Raw genomic sequence first — 23,337 nt, 5'->3', positions numbered from 1 at the left:
GGACACTGACCCGAGGAGTACTTACCCAACCCTCCTCGGGTAGGTGTATTCTCTGCTCCCGAGCGCTCCCCCTAGGAACCCGAAAGCGGGTGGGACTACGGCCAAAGTTGACAGGAGCCGGCGTTTGCTCCACGGCACCTCTCCTCGCTGCGGACCTGTCAGGTGCCAGAACGGCGCCTTCAGCGCTTCCACCTGAATGTTGCTTTGCACACACCCGCAGCCGGCTCCAGAGCCGCATTCTCCCAGCTATTCCACCTGAAAGCGGCTAAAGAGTGTGACTGTCGAATGTGTCTTGTCTCTTGTCCCATGGAACTGCAATTTGCTCTTGTGAGTTGACCGGGAAGAATGGAAAAGAAATCCTTCTTGTTGCAGGGTCTGTACTGTGGGCTACAGACAATCTTGGAGGGAGGGGGGACAACAACTGGTTCCCCTTTGCCTGTCCCATCTACAATTGTAGCCCGTGCAACCCCGAATATAAACTTGCCCCATTAGTATAAAGGGATTGTTCCTTTAAAACATTGATCCCTAGAATGTATTCAGGGAAAGAGACTATTAAGACTGTTACAGGAATATGTGGCCTCAGGTCCTCCAGGCAGAAGGGGGCAATGGAACAAATGTGTGGGGGCCCTGGCCTTCATCCTAGCTGATTGACGATCCCTACCTGGTGTCTCTGCAGTGACGCCAGCAGCCAGTAAGCACCCCTCTGACTCCCCTTTGCCTTGGGAAACCCCAACTCCTTAAGGAGGGCTAGCACGTGGTGCCCCACTCGCTCGCCATGAGGGTCCAGCTGCTCAGACCAGTCCACGGGCTTACCATAGTCTGCCAGCCTAGCCTCGGTGCCTGCACTGGCTTTTTTTGCCCCGGTTCCAGAACATTTCCCCATACCTGTGTCCAGCCAAGACCCCCGAGACCCTGTTCGCAGCGCCAATTGTTGTTCAGCTTCGTGTGGATCCCACAGGTTAAGAACCGGACCAAAGTCAGGGTACAAAGCTCACATTTATTTTGGGGGTGCAAACAGGGCAACAGGGTCAAAAAACTAAATGAACCTATATATACACACACACACACACACACACACACACACACACACACACACACACACACACACACACACACACACACACACACACACACACACACACACGCAAGGGGTAGATACACACCAGATAACGATTTAGGTGGGCCAATCGCATGGGTCACCTTCATGGCTTGGGGTGAGTCTTGACCTGCAGTGTCCTCCGAATAGGAGCGCGGCAGCGCCACCCTATGGTGGCTGCAGCCTCTCCATTACACTGGGCTATCAGATCCTCGGGTCTGATCAGTGTCGGAAATTTCCTCAGCCTTTGAGGCACCCCTTCCAGACTGCACATGAAGTCCACTGTTTGTCCCCAAATCTAATAGTGAGTTCTGTTGTCCCATGGATGCATGCAAGTCCAGAACAATGTTGATTTGAATGGCTACAAAAAGTAATTCTTCTGGCTTCCATCCCACATTTTGCCCCATGTTGCCAGCTGCAGTTTGCACTTTGTTTTGGAGACCATTAGTTACCAAATTTAATTTGCTGAAAAGGCATTTCCCTAGTTGTTTCTAAGATCACAAAAATACCTTATTAGACAGTCAGGGTCATCCAGGTGAGGAACCCTTCCTTCCTCAACTTATTAAGAACTATTCAGAGAGATGCACATCATGCTCTTCTCCTGCTGTGAAATGATGAAGATGATATTTCTAACTTCAATAATTTGGAAAATTATCTTCCAGTATTGGAGGAATTAGTAACTCGAATTCCAAATTTACCTCTCAGTAACATTCCGGGAGAGCACACAGCAGAACATACAAATAGTTTATTTGAATGTGTTGGAAATTAATTTCTGGTTGTACATGCTAATATGGCAGCAGGTGCATTTGTGTCCTCCAATGACTTTATCGCAGTAGATTTCAAACTGCCCCCCACACTCACATTCCACTTTCAAGTAATCCCCATGCCGTCGGTGCTCTGTGATTAGTAAGGGATTGCTTAAGGTGGTATGTGAGCGGGAAGAAAAGGTTTGAAAATCACTGTTTTAATCGTCCCTCATGGACTCGTTATGTGCACAGTTTCATATCTCCAAAGGAAATAGGCCCATGACCATTTTTCTCAAGCCAAAGATTTCAGTAACAATTGGGTCGAGAGCAGTGATTCTCAACCTTCCCTTCCCACTCACATCCCACTTTAAGCAATTCCACAGAGGACCGATGGCACAGGGGTTACTTAAAGTGGGATATGAGTTTAAGGGGGCAGTTATCAGAACCAAATTTCTGAAGCAATGTGTAAGGTGCACATGTAGTTCTGGGGCACGAGATAGAGGATCTACCTAGCCTTGTCTGTAGGTCCAGTTGTCACATTGGCTTTGCACTAAAGGCCCCAGCTATTTGTACTTCATAAAACATGATTGTGTTGAAGGTTGTGTACACTGTGAAGAACGATGTTTAAAAAATAATTTCCTTGGTTTCTCTTTCATCCAGAAATCAGTGGAATGATCCTGCTCTGCAAAGTGTGTGGTGATGTAGCCTCTGGTTTCCACTATGGAGTACATGCTTGTGAAGGCTGCAAGGTAAGGTACACCCATTGTTCAGGAGAGAACTTGCAGCCACAGTCGATATGAATGCAGGCCTGTGTCTTGGGATGTGCACACAGGTACACTCCAAGACCAGCAGCAACTATTTATGCAGCATCTTTAACTCATCAAAAGCATCCCTGGGCTCTTCATACAGCATTCCTAAATGGAAAATTAACTCTTGCACTTAGCCCTATAAAGTGTAGTTGACCAAAGGTTTGGCCAAAGGGTATGTCCTGAAGTAGGAATAAAGGGCAGAGGTGTTTGGGGCCTTCAGCGGGGAAAAAAAAAACAAAAGTGGGGAAATTCAGACACTCTGGTGTTAGCATCCTGGAGAAGATTGACGTGTCCACCAGTGACGTGGTGGTTGAATGACCCTTGTTCTGTAATTTTGTGTGCAGCTCTCTGACGCTCTCTTTCTGAGCTAATGTATCATGTGCGATGCAGCTGAGTCAGAGAAGCTTCCAGATTTTTTTTGACGTACAGTACAGTAACAGGCCACTTCGGCCCACGAGCCCATGCCACCCAATTAAACTAAACTCCTGGTACATTTCAAATGCTGGGAGGAAACTAGAGCCCCAGAGAAAACCCACACAGACATGGGGAGAACGTATAAACTCCTTGCCGATAGTGCGGGATTTGAACCCCAATCGTTGGCACTGTAACTGGGTTGCACTAACCGCTACGCCAACCGCGCCAGTTTATTCACCGATTTATAGCCAGTTTCCATTGCTTTCAGGTTTTTTGAGACCAACAGTATGGTCTTATGGGTGATCCAAAGTACTCTGCTATGCATTGGTCATATTGGGTGCTAGTCAAGGACAGGGTGAGCTGATTATAATGGAACCCACACTTACACAGCATGTACAAGATAAACTTGTAGGGCATCCAAATGTATATTCATGTTCACATGCTTTCTCTTACCATTCCAACTCAGGCGGTAGAATATTATTCACGTTATTTATTATATTGACTCCAACAATAAATTTGACTAATAAGTTGGATCCAGTGAGTGGAGCAGTCAAAAAGAAGCTTCTTTGTATGATGGAATACTAAATTAAAAAAAAAAGCATTGGGAATGCTCAGTCAGTGATTTGTTTCTGGATCACAGGGCTTCTTCAGGAGAAGCATTCAGCAGAACATCCAGTATAAGAAATGTCTGAAGAATGAGAACTGCACCATCATGCGTATCAACAGGAACCGCTGCCAGCAATGCCGTTTCAAGAAGTGCCTTGCTGTTGGGATGTCCAGGGATGGTGAGTTTTCTATTTTACCATGATTAACTGCTCATTCTACCTCCAGTAAAAGTCCTAAACTCCGATCTGCTGGGGGATTGGGTCGGACCGGATTTTCTGGATTCTCAGGCAGTACTTTTAAAATTCAAATTTAAAGAGGAATAAAGAAGAGATGAACTGGTAAATCTTGATAGTTTATTCATCAGCAAATACAGCTGGCTTCATTTATCAAAACAAGCAGTTTTAAAGAACACACACACACACACACACACACACACACACACACACACACATACACACACACACACACACACACACACACACACATACACACACACACACACACACACACACACACACACACACACACACACACACACACACACAGCTCCCTGCTAAATTTAATCCAGATTCTCAGGTGGTCTGAATTTTTGGACAAGTCAGGGTTGGTGTCCTTCAGATGAGGTGGTAAATCCCAGCCCTGTTGGCCCCACATGTGAATGATGCTGTGGTACCAATTTAACAACGTCAAGGCAATACCCTTGACGTGCGGGTCAGCATTGCCGTCCTTAAACAGTATCCGTCTGGCAAAGGTTGACTCATTCCTGTGTGTGACATCTTCAGCTTGCTGTGGATCAATTGTGACTTTCATTCACCAGTGAGGACGTCACATAAGAGAGTTGAATTGTCAGTAAGATACGATGGATTTTGCGACAGGTGCTTGATAAAGAAGAGATTTCCTCCCTTCATTTTGTTTCATTGCTCACTTGGTTCCCCCCCGTTATATTTGAATAATTCACTTTCAACAGGCACTCTACTCAAGGTAAAATTCAATGCTGATATGGTTTGCGCAGCTGAAAGTTGGTGGAAATTTTATTTCTTTTAAAAAATATTTTATTTAAGATTAAATATCACAAACATTATTTACTACAACTAAGTACATATAAAGTGTGATTAATCATTTTTATATATATATATTTTAAAAAAAAAAAAATATATATATATATATATAAACCCAACCTCCCAACTAGGAGATCATTATTTAACATTAGAATTTTATAACTTAAAAGCTTCTTGGCTGCAGGAGCGGGGACATTCACTGGAGCGGACCGAGATCTCACCTTTTAACATCAATAGTTTTCAAGTAACGGCTCCAAACTTTAATAAAAAAGGAATATTTATCTCTCAAATTATATGTAATCTTTCCTAAAGGGATACAAGCTTTCATTTCATTGTGCCATCTTTTCATCCCTAAATTTAAATCAGATTTCCATGTAATAGCTAAGCACTTTTTAGAAACCGCTAATGATAAGTGCAAAAATTCAATTTGATACATATTTAATATCAATCTTAAAGCTGTTGATTTAATATCTCCTAATAAAAACAACATTGGATCAAAAGGTAAATTTATTTTTAATATCTGTTCTAAAAATACTTTAATTTGCAACCAAAAACTTTTAACCTTGAAGTACTTACTCCTTTGAGCTCTGGAAAGGTACTCTGGTTCCTTCATCCTGCAGATCCATCAGACGACCACCTTCTGCATGATATCGTGACATAACTGCTTCATGCACCAAAAGCAGGACAAATAGTTCTCATCTTTTACCAGTACATTCGGAAGGCAGACACAAAATACCTCCCACAGCCTGAGGAGAAGATGTATCATTCAATTTTACAGATTCCATTTTTACTTTCTCTCTTACTCTGTTCCTCACTGCAATCCTCTGGAAATTCTCATCTCTGTCCTGCCCAGTGGTTGGAGGAATCAAAGTGTTCGTGTTGTTAGTTTGACTTCCATAGCATCACCCCAGTGCACTCACCTCGCTGCACAGCATTGCCTGAAGGAGTTGGACAAGTACCTTGCACATGGGTTCTCTTGCATATTCCTGAAAGCAATTTTGTTATGGGGTCCATCACAAATATTGTTTCCTGCCTTGGTTGGTAAGTGAAAAATAACCAGGTCCTTGTTCTCTCTAATAGATTGTGGTTTGCTACAAGATGATTGCAGATTAATTGTCAGTACATAAATGACATCACGTACAACCCTGAAATATTTTTTTTCCCCTGCGGGTGAGGCAGAATTACTACTTAATGGCAGTGCCATTAAAAACTGACTCAACGTACACATGTAAACAAATAAAAGAAATGAAAACAAACTGCAATACAGAGAGAGAGAAAAAAATTCAATAAATTACAAAAGTAAGACTCCTTAAATGAGTCCCTGATTGAGTTTATCGTTGAGGAGTCTGATGGTGGAGGGGGAGCAATTGTTCCTGAACCTGGTGGTGCGAGTCTTGTGGCACCGAGGCCTCTTTCCTGATGGTTGCAGCGAGAACAGAACGTGTCCTGGGTGGTGTGGGTCCTTGGTGATTGGCATTCCCCACATGTGTTCTTGATGGAGTGGAGAGTTTTGCTTGCAATGTCCTGGGCTGTGTCCTCTACCTTTTGGAGGGCTTTGCACTCAAGGATATTGTGTCCCCATACCAGACCGTGACACAGTCAGTCAGCACACTTTCCGCCACGCATCTGTAGAAATTTGCCAAAGTTTCTGCTGTCATACCAAACCTCCACAAACTCCTGAGGAAGTAGAAGCACTGACGTGCTTTCTTCACGATGCCATTGGTGTGTTAGGTCCAGGAAAGATCCTCCGAGATGGTGACTCCCAAGAACTTAAATTTGTTCACCCTCTCCATCTCTGATCCCCCAATGATCCACATAATGGAACAGGGAGAATCTTTGTCCTAAGCAGCACTGGATTCAGGTAGTTGTTCTCTTTAACAGATTGCAGTTTACCACAAGATGGTGTCTATAATGTTCCATCAAGTCACCTTTATTGATTGTTCATACCATGCTTGCACAATAGGACAAGGTAGCAGAGACCAGGACCACAGAGCATATTTTCATACAAGTTAGGAAAGCATTTAACACATTAAAATATTAAGATGTATACACTGAAGGTCCACGGTACACTATCCACATCTGTACTGGGAGTTCAGGAGTCTCTGATGGCTTGGGGGGGGTGGGGAAACTGTTGCCCACTCTGGACGTAAAGGCCCAAGTGCTATGGAATTTCCTACCAGATGGTAGAAGAGAGAACAGTTTGCGTGAGGGGAGTGTGGAGTCCTTCACAATGTTTATTGCCTTTCGCCTGCTCTGTTGTAGATGTTCCTCATGGTAGGAAGAAAGCCCCTAATGATATTTTCTGCTGATTTCACCATCCTCTGAGGTGGTCCAGCTTCCAAACCAGATAGTGATACAGTTGCACTGGATGCTCTCAATTCATCCTCTGTAGAATGTAGTGAGGACGGAGGGTGGGAGATGAACTTTCCTCAGCCTTTGCAGGAAGTAGAGGCGCTGCTGGGCTTTCTTGGCTATGGGGCTTGTGTTAAGGGACTAGGTGAGGTTCCCTGCCAAGTGCAAACCAAGGAACTTGATACTGTTGACGACCTCAACAGTCGAGCCGTGAATAGTCAGTGGAGCGTGGTCCCCTGGCCCCTCCTGAAGTCGACAACCATCTCTTTTGTTTTATTCATGTTCAGATGCAGGTTGCTGGGCTCTGCACCAGTTGGTTAGCGACTGCACCTCATCTCTGTACGCTGACTCCACATTCTCACTGATCTGCCCCACCACGGTTGTGTGGTCAGCAAACTTGATGATGTGTTCAAGGTGTGTTTAGCTGCACACTCGTGGGTCAGCAGAGTGAACAGCAGTGGACTCAGCGCACAGCCCTGGAGGCCCCCGTGCTCAGTGTGATGGTCTTGGAGATGCTGTTACTGATCTGGACTGCCTGAGGTTTCCCCGACAGGAAGTCAAGAATCCATTTGCAGAGGGAGGTGTTTAGACCCAGCAGGCTTAACTTCCCTATCAGGTACTGAGGTCTGATTGTGTTGAGTGCCAAACTGAAGTCAATAAACAGCATTTGAACATACAAGTCCGTGTAATGGTACAGGGAGAAGCTTTGTTTGACATGGCACTGGGTTACATTTGAGCTTCAGAGATGCCAAGTATACTTGCACAGAAAATAGCAAAGGAATGACCGATCACCTCTAATTTTTCTTGCAGCGGTGCGTTTTGGGCGCATTCCGAAACGGGAGAAACAGCGAATGCTGGCAGAGATGCAAAGCGTCATGAATAACATGGTGAACAACCAGCTCAGTGGTGAACTGCAGAGCGAACTCCAGCCCCAGCAGCCAAACTGGCAACTGCAGCCTCCGCTGCCTGTCCCTGTGCAACCGATGCAGCCAGAGCGCATGTCGCCCTGCCTGCATTCCCAGCAGCAGTGCCACCCGCAGCCACTGTACTGTCCCAGCTCCGAAGCTTCTGTGGAAGATGTCATCTACTCCATTTCCCGGGCTCACAAAGAGACCTTCACCTACGCCCATGACAAGTTAAAGCAAACAGGTGCAACCTGCCAGCACAGCACCGGGTTGATGAACCATAACGCTAACTGCTGTTTAAATGGGTACCACATCAATGGAGTGAACACCATCTATCATCGAGAGAACAACGTTTTCCACAAGAGCAGTGGTGGGGGACTGAAGAACATGTGTTACCCTTCTTTCCCCAATGGCCACGTTAATGGACACTACCAGAACCAGCCCAATGGACACAAATTGCACAATAGGAATTTGATTAGTGCCAGTGGCGAGTTGGAGGCTGGCAACGGGAGGTCCTGCCCATGGAAAGGACAGAACAGTGTCATCCTGGTAAGATGCTGGTTGGTGATCGGCCCATTTCATGAAACATTGTGTTTTTTTAAACTGTTGTACTTGGCAACATATAGTTGCACATGGTAAATGATTCTCCTTGTAAAATGCTAGCAAACACACAAAAATCAGATAAAGTTAATATCCCCATGGTGATGCAATTTATGATAAAACCTACTGATAAATGTTAGAGATGTTCACTTTTAATTGTAGAAAAGAAAGTACTGTAGAATTTTAACAGAACTGCAAAAGGTTAACAAGAACATCCTCAAAGAACAGCATCCCCTTATGTTCTTTCCCTTGAAATCTCTTAATGGTGATCCATCTGATGCACTATAAAGAGCTCCCCTAAAGATTAAAGCCTCCTTTAAAGGACACCTTGGGAAATGAAAATATTTTCTTAAAAGCAAAAATAATTCCTTACTAAAAATCATCAAAGAATCATGTTTGCACTGCGTGACATTTTAAGAAGGAAATGCTATGAAGTATTTTTGTGACATCCTTTCCGGAAATATTTCACGAGATCTAATTTTTGAACTAAATTCCATTTGTCTCTTCCTTGATCAAATTAATTGGTCAATAGCAGCTCTCTCAGTTCTACATTTTACTTTGCAAATCAAAGGATTGTTTATCTTTATTTGTTTTTGCTGTAGACTAGAACCATAGAACACGACAGCACAGAAACAGGCCACTTCGGCCCTTCTAGTCTGTACCGAGCCTTTTGTTTTGGTTGTCAAGTCCCACGGACCTGCACCTAGTCCATAGCCCTCATACCCCTCCCATCTACGTACCTGTCCAAATTCTACTTAAATGTTACAATTGAGCTTGCATTCACCACCTCAGCTCGTTCCACACCCCCACCACTCTCCGTGTGAAGAAGTTCCCCTTAAACTTTTCCCCTTTCACCCTTAACCCATGTCCTCTGGTTTGTATCTCACCCACCCTCAGTGGAAAAAGCCTACCTATATTTGCATTGTCTATCTCCCTCATAATTTTAAATACCTTTATCAAATCTCCCCTCATTCTTCTACACTCCAGGGAATAAAGTCCTAACCTGTTTAATCTTTCCCTGTAACTTAGTTGCTTAAGTCCGGCCAACATCCTAGTAAATCTTCTCTGCACTCTTTCCATCTTATAGATATCTTTCCTGTAGTTCGGTGATCAAAACTGCACACCATTCTCCAAAATTGACCTCACCAATGTCTTATACAACTTTATCATAACATCCCAACTCCTATACTCAATACTTTGATTTATGAAGGCCAATATATCAAAAGCTCTCTTTACAACCCTATCCACCTGTGATGCCACTTTCAGGGAATTGTGTACCTGTATTCCCAGATCCCTCTGTTCTACCGCACTCCTCAGTTCTCTACCATTTACCATGCATGTCCTTTCTTGGTTTGTCCTTCCAAAATGCAAAACTTCACATTTGTCTGCATTAAATTCCATCTGCCATTTTTCACCCCTTTTTTCCAGCTGGTCCAGAACCCTCTACAAGCTTTGAACCTTTGCTGTCCACAGCACCACCATTCTTAGTGTCATCTGCAAACTTGCTGATCCAATTTACCACATTGTCATTCAGATCATTGATGAAGGTGACAAACAATGATGGTCCCACCACTGATCCCTGAGGCACACCACTAGTCACAGGCCTCCAGTCTGAGAAGCAATCATCCACCACTACTCTCTGGCTTCTGTCCACCTATTATGGAATCCAGTTCACTACTTCGCCATGAATACCGAGCGTCTGAACCTTCCTCATTAACCTCTCATATGGGACCTTGTTAAAGGCCTTACTAAAGTTCATTTAGACAACATCCACTGCCTTTCCTGCTAACCTCATCGACAACCTCAATAAGATTGGTTAAACACAGCCTACCTCGCACAAAGCCATGTTGACTATCCCTAATCAGTTTCACTCTATCCAAATAATTGTATAGCTGATTTCTTAGAACATCTTCCAATAATTTACCTACTACTGACATCAGGCTCACCGGCCTATAATTTCCAGGGTTACTTTTGTAGCCTTTTTATTAAACAACGGAACAACATGAGCTACCCTCCAATCCTTTGGCACCACTCACGTGGCTAAGGACATTTTTAATATTTTTGCCAGAGCCCCTGCAATTTCTGCACCAGCCTCCCTCAAGGCCCAAGGGAATATCTTGTCAGGCCCTGGGGATTTATCCACTCTTATTTGCTTTCAGACAGCAAGCACTTCCTCCTCTAATTTATATGGGTTCCATGAGCCCACTGCTTGTTTTCCTTACTTCCCATGACACTGTGCCTGTTCCTTGAGTGAATACTGATTGGGGGAAAAAGTATTTAAGATTTCTCTCATCTCTTTATGGCCCCATGCAAAGTCAACCACTCTGATCTTCAAGGGGACCAAATTTGTCCCTTGCTATCCTTTTGCTCTTAATCTACTTGTAGAAACCCATAGGATTTTCCTTCACATTGTCTTCTAAAAGAAGACCACCTCTTGTCTTTTAGCCTTCTTGATTTCTTTCTTGAGGTTTTGCTTGAATTTTTATACTCCTCAAGTACCTCATTTGCTCCATGTTGCCTATCCCTGCTAAACAGCTCTCTCTTCTGAACAAGATCCCCAATATCCCTTGAAAACCAAGGTTACTTATGCCTCTGAGGTAAACCACTGTTACGTATAATTGTCTGGTCAGGCACACCCATTGGTCAATTGTACCTGGGGCCCCTCCCCACAGGCTCCTGTATAAAGGTGACTTTTCACAGCCCCTTCCTCAGTGTAGGACAGTCGAACAGTTTGGATGTGCCTTTGTTCTTCAGTGAATAAAAACCTGTTGGTTTCTCAACAACGGTCTTTCGAGTAATTGATGGTGCATCAGTCTACTAACCTTGCCTTTAATCCTGACAGGAACATACAAACTTTGTACTCTTAAAAGTTCACCTTTGAAGGTCCTCCACTTATAACCATATAACCATATAACCATTTACGGAGCGGAAACAGGCCATGTTGGCCTTTCGAGTCCGCACCGGTTCACTGATTTTGTGCGCCCTCTTCAGGCATTGGTCCCGGTAGATCTTCATTCAATAACGATGGGCGAATTCAATGCAGGTCATCCACGCTTTCTAGATCCTTTCTCGTGTCCTCAAAATGAGCCTTTCTCCAATTTAGAGTCTCAACCCGAGGCCCAGACCGATCCTTCTCCTTAATTAACTTGAATGGAATAATAGAATTATGATCATTCTTGTTCTTTCTGTGGCTATTTCTTGTCAGAGTACATACGTGACATCACAAAAAACCCTGAGCTGCTTTTTCCTGTGGGTGAAGCAGTATTACCACTTATTGGTAGTGCCAGAAAAACTGTATTCAATGTACACATGTAAATGAATAAAGAAATGTAAACAAAAATCTGTGGAATTATAGAGAGGTAAAAATCCATAAAGTGCAAAAGTCAGAATCCTTAAATGAGTCCCTGTGATTGAGTTTGTCATTGAGGAGTCTGATGGTAGAGGGGTAGCAGCTGTTCCTGAACCTGGTGGTGCGAGTCCTATAAATCAAGACTTTCGTTTATTCGATAAATTATTGTTAATCAGAGCAACTGAAATTAATATTGTTTTAGCTAACCATAATAGTCTGTTTATTCTTGTTAGTTCAAACTGAAGAGAATACAGTCAGTAGAACTCTTAATGTAGTAATGTGGCAACGAGCTGATTTCAGATACTCAACTATTACCTTCTTGCATGTTGATTTTAAAAAAATATGTCAGATAGAATACTCACTTTTCCCAAGTGGGCAAATAGTTTGGCTTAAAGCAAAAGGGTTAAAAATTGTAATTACTTGGATTTAAAATTAATTAAATTCAAAACATTCTGATCAATTTCAACTGATTAATCTTTGTTTTAATGTTAATGAGTTGAAACTGATAAAGAATGTTTTGAGAAGAGGCAGCATCATTTTTTTAAATATTGAATTTGTCATTGTTACAAAATAAAGTAAAAAGCTTCAGTTTGCGTGCTAGCCAGGCAAGTCAACGTACGGCAAGTAGTGCAATAATAACAATAATTAAATAAGACAACAGTATAGGGAATAGTGTTCACACTAGTCAACATGTGCAGGGTAGAAGGAAAAGTACAAGAGCATAGTACATGGTGTAGGGGAGAGCACAGTTACAAAGAATAACGCAAGAGCATTAACTTTGCCAGTGTGAGATCCATTCAAATGTTTGACAATTTATAAATGATATACACCTACAGGAAAATTATAAGGATATATGAATGATGCAAAGAATTCCAAACTCTAAGGATACCTTCATTTTACTAGTCATTGTCAATCAGTGAGGAGTGTGTGTGGGAGTCGGCTTCCAAGGTTTGCTTCTTCGAGTCTCCCATGGGCAATGCATTCCCATTAGCTACATGCTGCCAGTTCGCCAAGACACATGGCATGGAGGGAAAATGTTGCATTAAGTTGCTTTGGTGCAAGCTCGCCCCCCTGTCAGACACCTTCTTTGGTCGGGCAAAATCCTGCTTTGTCACACTTGTCTCTCCTCCTTCCCAACCCCCACCCCACCCCCTTGCAGGCTTGCCCAATAAACGCGCAGCCACATGTAGATGGCAGCAGGTCAGTGCAACAGATCTGGGAGGACTTTTCCTTGAGCTTCACACCGGCCGTGAGAGAAGTGGTGGAGTTTGCGAAGCTCATTCCTGGATTCAAGGACCTATCCCAACACGACCAGGTCACTTTGCTTAAAGCTGGCACCTTTGAGGTGAGTAATGAGATCTAATTTTGGGGAAAAATGTGAAAAGTTGACCATTTGTATCAAATCCAGAGTCGAGTTTGGCTATCTTAGAGTTGTGATTTAAACCAGGGGAACATTAATGAACTTAGTCAATGTGCTACAAGGCAGATTAATCTGTGGAATAAAATTTAGTCATGTGGAGATTTTCATATCCACTCATCACTGTCCTCTTGGAATCATTTGAATTAGAAATTAATGGAACATGAGACCATTCAGCCCATTGTGTATGAGGCAAATGCATGTTAATCCAACTGAAACAACAAATGGTGAAGTGCAAGGAATGGCAGAAACAACTCAAAATGAAGAATTAAACAAATATGGGGCGAAGGAACGTATCTAGGTGTCAGAGGGATTGTTTCCAAAAAGTGGAAACAGGACATTTTCATTGTTTGAGCACCGCTTTCGACCTGTGAAGTGCTAAAGGTGCCTCACAAAGTTTTCAAATGTGGGACTGTTCTAATGTGGAAACACGTTGGCCAATTTGCACATCACATGATTCTACTAAAATCAAAGTGATTTATGACCATGTAACCCATAATAGAAATGTGAATTGGCAGATAAACATTGACCAATACATAGGGGGAGAATTTAGATGGTTCCCCCCTCCTCCCATTCTTCTTTAAGGTGGTGTCATTGGATACTTTCTTTTCTGTCCACCCAACAAGGTGGAAGTAGCTTGGGTCTAAAATGCAGAACCTCCGGCACAAAGGTCCTCCTTCAGTATTGCAGCACACTGGGTGTCAGGTAAGGCTTTTGTGTTACTGGAGTTGGATTAAGATGCAAGAATGCTAAAAAACTGAGCCTCGGCTAATTCGAACTCAGAGACGACGTGTTTCCATCAGGTTCACACCAAGGGCTGGGCAAGCCCAGTTCTGGAACGAAATGGCCTCTGATGGGTTTGACCTTTTTTGTATGGCAGGTGCTGATGGTGCGCTTTGCATCGCTGTTCAACATGAAGGAGCAGACGGTCACTTTCATCAGTGGCATCACGTATTCCATCGAGGAGCTGCACGGGATGGGAATGGGAGACCTCCTCAACTCCATGTTCGACTTCAGCGAGAAGCTGAGCTCCCTGTGCCTCAGTGAAGAGGAGCTGGGCCTTTTTACGGCCGTCGTGTTGGTTTCTGCAGGTGAGGACATGGTCAGGTAGCAGAGCAGCAGCAGGCAGGGGAGAGAAAGGTACACAGTGCTGGATGGGACTGTTGAAATAGATCCATCAATTGATACAGCACAGAAAGTGGCTCCTTGCCCAAGAGACTGTTCTCATCATGAAGCACCCATTTAAGCTTACCCTGCAGCAGTCCATTCTCCTGACAGCTCTTCTGAATTCTATCAGTCACCACTCCCTCCCCCTCCATACTTGGGGGAATTTGCAGTTGTCAGCTAACCTGCCAATATATGTGCCTTTGGAATCATAGAACACTATAGCACAGAAAACAGGCCATTCAGCCCTTCTAGTCTGTGCCAAACCATTTTTTTTGGCCTAGTTCCATAGCCTTCCACACCCCTCCCATCCATGTATCTGTCCAAATTCTTCTTAAATGTTAAAATTGAGGCCACCTATAACACCGAGTTAGAATTTAACATGGAGCTCGGTCACATTTCTGAATTGGTGAGGATTGCACCATATCTGCTTCTGACAGAAAGGGCAGGATTTTCTTCTTAGACACATAGAACATTACAGCACAGAAGCATGCTGGACTATTAATCTCTCTCGTCCCACTGACCTCCACACCTCTCCCATCCATGTACCTGTCCAAATTCTTCTTAAGAGTTAACAAGAGGGTGGGGTTAAACTGGAACTCCTCCAGGAGGTGAATCCTCCATCACGATTGAGCCTGTATGGCAACTGCTGTGCCATCCTTTGTATCTTTTAATCAACCGTGGGATCTTAGACCCATAGAACACTACAGCACAGAAAACAGGCCATTCAGCCCTTCTAGTCTGTGCCATTGACTTGTTCCCATTCCATATCCCTCCAGACCTCTCCCATCCATATATCTATCCAATTTATTCTTAAAACTTGAGTGAGCCCGCATTCACCACATCAGATGGCAGCTCATTCCACACTCCCACCACTCTCTGAGTGAAGAATTTCCCCCCCCTTGTGTTCTCCCTTAACCTTTCTCCTTTAAACTACGACCTCTCATATTTATCTCCCTCAATCTAAGTGGAAAAAGCCTACTCGCATCCACCCTGTCTACACCTCTCATAATCTTGGTGTTTTATAGTCCAGCTCTCATTGGCCAGTGAGGTTTGCGCGAGTATTTTGAAAGATATCTTGTAATCAACACCATTGCTTGGATCTGGAGTCGTACATTGGCCGGACCAGGTCAAGGTAATAGATTTGGTTTTCTATCGAGATCATAATGAGGTTAGTTGGGTGGCATGGGTTTCATGGGCTGGAATTGGTGATGTATCATTTATATATAAAAAAACAGGTTCATACAGTATTTTATAATCGATGTCAGTGATGCCAGTTATCCTTTCAAGATTAGTAAATACCATAAAATTTAAATTAAATTTCCTACCCAGTATTGTGAGATATGAACTACCATCAATAATCAATAGTCCATACAGCTGATAATATAGCCCCAGAGCTACTGTTCCGTGAGGCCAGTGATTTATTCCAGAATAGATTCTAGCTGTGACATTGCTGCATGGTACATCAGGAGTGAGAGACAGAGAAACATCCTTATGAGCTTCCTCCCCACATCCAACAAAGTCCTGGCTGGTCCGACCTTGGCCTTGGCTCCGCTTCCACTCCCTGATTCCCATCAGCTCTGATGCTTCTGGATCCCAAATCTGTTCCTTTGGCCCTGTACATTTACAACAATACCTTCTCCTGGACTTTCCAGGGTGAAGAGTTCCAAACACTGGTGACTCTCTGAGAGACGGAACTCTCTGTCCGTCTTAAACGGTGATCATTTAAATCTAGGTGTGCCAAACCCCAGGGTCCTGCAGGCAAGCTTGTGGCTGTGTTTTGGCATCAATCTCTGTGATACGCTTTATCAATGACCCCAAAGACTGAGAGCGAGAAACGATAGGCTTGAATACACTTTAGGTTGTAGCTGCCCGACTCCATGTGCTCAAATGAATGGACAGAGGGAGGGAGGTCGACCTTTATGGTCAGGTCAAAAGGGGAGGAGCTACTGGGGAGCAAGTCATCAGTGGGCGGACCAGCCACTCCTACACAGCACAGTATAGACATATCACAACATTCACCCCTTCTTTTGGAAAAAAAAAGAAACCCTGCTGGGTTAAAGTCCTAGAGGTCGGGTGGTCTCCTCTGCCTCTGTGACCTGAGCAGCTCTGGCGGTGGTGAACTGGTTGCCTCCTTTGCTTTACGTGTGTCTTGAGGCTGGGGTGGTAGGAGGTGGGATTTGGTCGTATGCGGGGGCAGTCGTGGTGATCAGAGCTGCCGGAAAGGGGTTCGGGGCGTGTGGTATGAGGGCTCAAGAAGTGTCACTAACCTGCATCGAGTCCCTGAGGGGGGTGATGTGGGTGTAGCTGGGATCTGGGTTGGCTGGGGAGGGGAGTGGGTAGGGGTCTCCGGCATGCGCCAGGTCCCGGACAGGGACTGTGTCCTCATGGCTGTTGGGGTACAGCATGTAGGCGTATTGAGGGTTGGCGTGCAGGAGCTGGGTTGGTCTCATGGTCTCTCACATGTTTCCGCAGCAGGACAGGTCCTGGAGATGAGAGCCAGGGTGGCAGTTTGGTTCTGGTTGCTGACCTCCTGGGCAAGGAAAACATGCGTTCATGTGGGGTTATGTTGGTAGTGGTGCACAGGAGAGATCGGATGGCATGGAGTGCTTCCGGCAGGACTTCCTGCCAATGGGACACTGCCAGGCCTTTTGACAAGGGCCAGCAGGATCGCCTTCCAAATGGTGGTGTTTTCCCACTCCACCTGGCCATTCCCCCAGGTTTGTAGCTTGTGGTCCTACTAGTGGCTATGCATCCAGCCAACAGGCACTGCCACAGCTCGTTGCTCATGAATAAGGACCCCCGATCACTATGAATATAGTCTGGGTACCCGAAGAGGGTGAATATACTGCGGAGTGCCCTGGTAACTGTGGCAGAGGTCATGTCGGGACAGGGGATAGCAAATGGGAATCTGGAGAACTTGTCTATAACGTTAAGGAAATAGATGTTCCTATTGGTTGAGGGCAGGGGTCCCTTGAAATCAATAGAGTCATTCAAAGGGGTGCGTGGCCTTGATGAGGTGTGTCTTGTCGGGCCTGAAGAACTGTGCTTTACATTTCACGCAGACCCAACAGTGTCTGGTCAGGGACCTGACGTCCTCAATGGAGTACAGGAGGTTCCGAGCTTTTTATGAAGTGGAACAGTCTTGTAACTCCATGGTGGCAGAGGTCATTGTGGAGAGACTGGAGGCAGTCGAGATGCGCTCTGGCGCACGTCACCTGGGATAGGACATCTGGGGGATCATTAAGCTTGCTTGGTCGGTACAGGATATTGTAGTTATCGGTAGAGAGATCGATTCTCCACCTCAGGATTTTATCATTCTTGATTTTACCCCGTAGTTTGGTGTTGAACAGGAAGGCGACGGCCCGTTGGTCTGTCAACAGGGTAAATATTTTCCTGGCCAGGTAGTGACATCAGTGGCGTACGGCCTCAATGATCGCCTGTGTCTCCTTCTCGACTGAGGAATGCCATGTCTCAGGGCCGTGGAGGGTGCAGGAAAAAAATGCCACTGGCCTGACTGCCTGGTTGAGAGTTGCATGGCATGCATCCATGGCATGCATCGTGGCTTTAGCAATGCCTCATTTGATTTGGTCGAATGTTGTCTGGGCTTCTGCCAATAAGGGGAAGCTTGTGGACCTTACTAAGGGGTAGGCCTTATCGGTATAATTGGGCATAATAGAACAAGAACCCCAGGCGCCTTTTTAGCATCTTGAGGTTGTGCGGGATTGGGAGTTCCATCAGGGGACGCATGTGGTCAGGGGCAATGACACCATGTGCCACTATGCACCCAAGGAGGGCCAGGCGAGTAGTGCTAAACACACACTTTTCTTTATTGTAGGCCAAATTGAGGGACTTGGCAGTGTGGAGGAATTTGGCAAGGTTTGCGTCGTGGTCCTGCTGGTCATGGCCACAGATGGTGACATTATCTAGGTTGGGCAACGTGGCCGTCAGTTTGTGCTTGTCCACCATCCGATCCATTCCTCTCTGAAATACGGAAACACCATTGGTGACTCCGAAGGGTACCCGGAGGAAGTGGTAGAGCCTGCCATCCACTTCAAATGCAGTATACTGATGGTCTTCTGGGCAAAGGGGAGTTGGTGGAATGCCAACTTTAAGTCACTGGTGGAGAACACCCTGTACTGGGCGATCTTATTGACCATGCTGGTGATCCGAGGAAGTGGGTATGCGTCCAGCTGTGTTGATCATTTGGCTGTAGTCAATCACCATACGGGGTTTACTTCTGCCCCTGACCCCCAGGACTTGGGCTGGAGCTGTGGGCTATGACCCCCTCTGTCAGGGGTCGCTGCACCTCAGACTTTATAAATACCCTGTCCTCAGTGCTATAGCCCGTCGCGATGGGCTTGCAGTCTGGGGTCAGGTTCTCAAATAATGACAGAGGAGGTATGCGGAGGGTGGAGAGGCCGCAGACATGGCTGGCTGCTGGTGGGGTGGGGGTTGGGGGGGGAGAGGATCAGTGCGCCGAGGGGTGGGATCACAAGTAAATGGAAATTATAGTGTTCGCCCCCCCCCCCCACCATTAACGATGCTACACAATACCCGCTGATCTCAGCAGATTGGTCCTTTGCGGCCATTGAGATTGTGCCGCTTGTAGGTTTGATAGAGATGGGCAGTATCTGGATGGATGAAGCTCTCTGTGCTACCACTGTCAAACAGGCAGTTAGTTCTTTTCTTGTTTACCTCAATCCCCATTATCGAGTGGGCGATCGGGTGAGGGCTGCCCTGGTTCAGTATCACGGAGGCCAGAACTGGATCGTTGTTGCTGTCGGAGGGGGGGGGGGGGCCACGATCGGTAAGATGGCGGCCTCCATGTTGACCACACAGTCATACTGGGTGAGGAGGGGGAAGAAGGCGGACGTGACGTCATCCAGGAGGAGGAAGAAGGAGGAAGTGATGTCATCCAGGAGGCTCCAGAAGGTGGAAGTGCCGTCGTCCAGGAAGTCAGAAGAGACATCGGGGAAGATGGTGATTCACGAGTCACAAACGCAGTCAGGCTGTTCGGGACTGGAAGTGACGTCAGGATCGATGGCCCACCCCTGGGGTGCATGGACCACTGCTCGCTCAGGAGGGTTTGGACTTACAGACCCACTGGTAATGTCCTTTCTTCCCGCATACCGAACAGGTGGCTTCCTTTGCCGGGCAGAGTCGTCGGGGTGCTTTAGCCATGACCCCACTGCCATCGGACACCGATGGCAGTGGGGTCATGGCCTCCTTGCACAGAGGCAGACTGTGACACCAGATCCAAAAATGGCTGCATCCACAGCCTGCCAGTGGAGGGCCCATTCTTACTGGCAGCAATTATTTCGGCATTGAGTTGGGCAGAATCGAGAGTCCTAGCTTCAGAGGCAGCTTGTGCTCCTCAAGCAGTCGCTGATGGATGTAGTCATTCCTCACCCCTGACACGCAGGCATCCTGGACCAACTCCTCCACACATTGGGCTGTAGGTACAGGGGGCTGAAACAGTGCTCCAGCAGTCTGTCCCCAGGTTGTACAGGGCCTGAAGGACTCGTCCATGGACTAACTGGGCTGCTGTCTCCTCGAGGCCAGCACGTATCGTGAGAACACCTCGTTCACCCGGGGTCGGTAGAAGTTGCAGAGCTCAGCCATGGCCTCTGGGTAGGTTGTGCAGCTCTGGATCACCAGGTACACTCGGTGGTCCACTCTAGCTTGCAGGACCTTGAGTTTCTTTTCATCCGAGTCCACCAGGCCCGCAGCGACTTCCAGTAAGTTTCAGAAGCAGGCAATCCACTGCTTGTACTGTTCAGCAGCTCCAGGTGTCTGTGGATCGATGTCTAGCCATGTCAGGTCGCAGCAGATTGTCCATCCCATGTGAGGAAAATTAAAGTGTATTAAGTTGATGAGCTCTATCAATGACTCCAAAGACTGAGAGTGAGAAACGATAGGCTTGAATACACTTTAGATTAGCTGGCCCGACTCCATGTGCTCAAATGAATGAACAGGGGGAGGGAGGTCGATCTTTATGGCCAGGTCACAAGGGGAGCGAGTCATCAGTGGGCAGGCCAGCCACTCGTACACAGCACAGTATATACATATCACCACACTCTGCCAACAGAAGATCTGTTGAGGGGCAATTCCTCCACCTGAAGCAGCTGTGAACAGTTGCGTGTCACCATCTTACCGATCGTGTCACACGCACTCCAGAAGTGATCAAGTTAGCGCACTGTTTGTGACAGACCGTCAGGAGTTATTGATGAATAATTAGCCACATGCAAGCTTTTTAGTTTAATTTGGGCATCGTATTTGGCACCGACATCCTGAGCTGAACTGTTCTCTATCCTAGATCCATCCTGCACAAACTCGACATTCCACTCCAACACCAGGTGTGAGGCTGCGTTCAAAGAGAACTGAACTATTTCTAAACGAACTGCACAAGAGCAGCTATTCTCACCCTTTTTCTGGCTGTGGCCCCCTTTGGACTCTGCTCAAAGTTTATGGGACCCCATTTCCCTGTGAAGCAGTCAAGTTTTGGTATTTTTTTGTATTTACTACAAAATTTGTAAAAAAATATGATTTCCGTGTGTGGTTCCCCTTAAATATGCTGTAGCCCCAAAGCCCCCATTGAGAATGGCTGCTCTAGAGCAATACACATGTGCTGGAGAAACTCCACAGGCCAGCAATGAAAAGGCCCAGGCCCGAATCCTTGGTTACTCCTGACTTCCAGTAGGTACTGCATGACCCGCTGAGTTTCTCCAGCGCTTTGGTGTAATGCACTCGACTCCAGCATCTTGTTCTTGACCACCTTGTTTAACTCCAACTGCTCTACAAATGTGTTGGCCTTACTGCCCCTCTCCCTCTCTCTTACCCCCCTCCCACCACCCCCCACCTACAGATCGTTCCGGAATTGAAAACATTAACTCGGTGGAGCAGCTCCAGGAGACGCTGATCCGAGTGCTTCGAGCGCTGGTCACAAAGAATCACCCCAGCGAGGCCTCGCGCTTCACCAAGCTGTTGCTGAAACTGCCAGACCTTCGCACGCTCAACAACATGCATTCGGAGAAGCTGCTTGCCTTTCGGATAGACCCCTGAGCTCCTGTCACTCACCTCCCTACCTCTGCCACATTTTTAAAGCAATTTTTATTTATATTATAATGAACATTCAGATGACATGTTGCAAAGCATTCTGTAAATATGTGTATACTTCAGCTGTCAAGGGAGTGTAATATATTCTTATAAGGAATGTTCTACAGATCAATATATTTAAAAGCATCCTTTGGGACCCCTATGTCTGCATACATGAGCTTGAAGTAGGTGTGAGGTTCTCTGCTTGTAAAGTGTAAACATCCATCGGAGATCTGTGTTCCCTGCGGAGAGAGCAGGTTACGATGTCCAATGCCTCTCCTGTATTCGACTGAAGCCACCGGTTCAGATTGGGGTGGGTATATAAACCTACAGCTTGGCCAGATCCATGAGGTAACCAAACCTTGCCCAAACGACGCATGGCAAAAATTCCGACCCCAGGTGGACGAAGGTGGTTGGCACGACCGAGCGGCACCCAGCCCCTGCACATCTCTGGCTCCAGTCTGAGGTGAGGCAACGGAAGCCCACCTTTGTCCTTGCCTTGTTCTCTTTCACACCATTGCCTGTCCTGTGACTGTGTGCATAGAAGAGCTGACAACTTTGTAGAAAATGGTGAACCGATCAAAACTCCAGCTTCCATTTGTGTCTTTGAAAGATCGCTTTCAAGCCTGGGATTTCTTGTTGTGTGAGCGAATTGCTGCATTTTTGTGGTCTAGTCGTTCTTTAATATTCCTGTTGAAATTCCCTAGGCCTGTTGACACTCCCTCTCCCCTCCCCCCCAATAAACGCACAAGGCCAGAAGGCCCCATGTGAAGATTGACCTCGGTACCTCTCGGCCACAGAGCCGCAGGGGAGGGAGGGAATGGTGAGCAAACGGCTGGGGGCTTCATGACAGCAGGAAAGTGCCTGCAGGTGTGAGGTCCACTGTGGTGAACCCCACTGACCCCCCCCCCCCCACCTGGGGTCCACACACAGGGAGCAACTTGGGCAGAGGACCTGAGACCACCACCCATGGGAGAGGGAGTGAACACTGGCCGATGGCGTCAAACGCAACCCTGGGTGGCTACTGCATGAGTGCAGGATCTGCTCTGGATAAACATAGTGACCACGCCTGTCTCAATGTCCTGCAATTATTGATGTGTTTATGTGAATCCAGATCAATTCATTAACAATTTATAAAAAATAAAATAACCAATGCACTGAATTAGATAACAAAATGAAGCTTGGTGACTTCTTGCAGAGGCCTTTTGGCGGGGGTTTGAGGTGCTCAGGAACACTGGTCCCAGAAGTGAGGCTAGTCAGCTGCCAATTCAAAGATTGCAGTCAGTGGTCATCAGGTACGTTAGGGCCCAGCACTCCAAAGAATCATATGTTAACGTGCAAAAATGCTGGAGAAACTCAGCAAGTCTCGCAGTGTCCATTAGAAAGCAAAGGAATAACACCAACATTTTTGGCCTGAGCCTTTCATTAAGTGTGAGCAAAAAGCAGGCAGGTGCCAATTTAAAAAGGTGAGGGAAGAAGTACAGGCGAACAGGCAAGAGGCCATAGGTAGTCATGGATAGACAATAGGTGCAGGAGTAGGCCATTCGGCCCTTTGAGTGATCGTGGATGATAATCCACAATCAGTTCCCCGTTCCTGCCTTCTCTCCCTACCCCTCAACTCCCCCATCTTTAGGAGCTCTATCTTCAAAGCATCCAGAGAACTGGCCCCCACTGCCTTCTGAGGCAGAGCATTCCACAGATCCACAACTCTCTGGGTGGAAAG

At 46.1% G+C, this 23,337-nt stretch overlaps 1 protein-coding gene across 1 annotated transcript in view; it reads left to right on the top strand.

The window, feature by feature from the left end:
* The window catches only part of nr1d1 (nuclear receptor subfamily 1, group d, member 1), a 42,126-nt gene extending 19,350 nt beyond the window's left edge, over positions 1-22,776 (top strand). Inside the window, exons 3-8 of the mRNA XM_069906811.1 lie at positions 2,503-2,591; positions 3,706-3,850; positions 7,892-8,535; positions 13,095-13,280; positions 14,233-14,443; positions 21,385-22,776. Coding sequence (XP_069762912.1) covers positions 2,503-2,591; positions 3,706-3,850; positions 7,892-8,535; positions 13,095-13,280; positions 14,233-14,443; positions 21,385-21,581 — 1,472 coding nt within the window. The 3' untranslated portion in view covers positions 21,582-22,776. The remainder of the gene's footprint in view (positions 1-2,502; positions 2,592-3,705; positions 3,851-7,891; positions 8,536-13,094; positions 13,281-14,232; positions 14,444-21,384) is intronic.
* The last annotated feature ends 561 nt before the right edge of the window (positions 22,777-23,337 follow it).

Source organism: Narcine bancroftii, chromosome 12 (assembly GCF_036971445.1).
Source record: "Narcine bancroftii isolate sNarBan1 chromosome 12, sNarBan1.hap1, whole genome shotgun sequence".
Taxonomy (NCBI): Eukaryota; Metazoa; Chordata; class Chondrichthyes; order Torpediniformes; family Narcinidae; genus Narcine; species Narcine bancroftii.
Note: the sequence above shows the minus strand (reverse complement) of the source record. Positions and strands in the feature narration are given on the sequence as shown.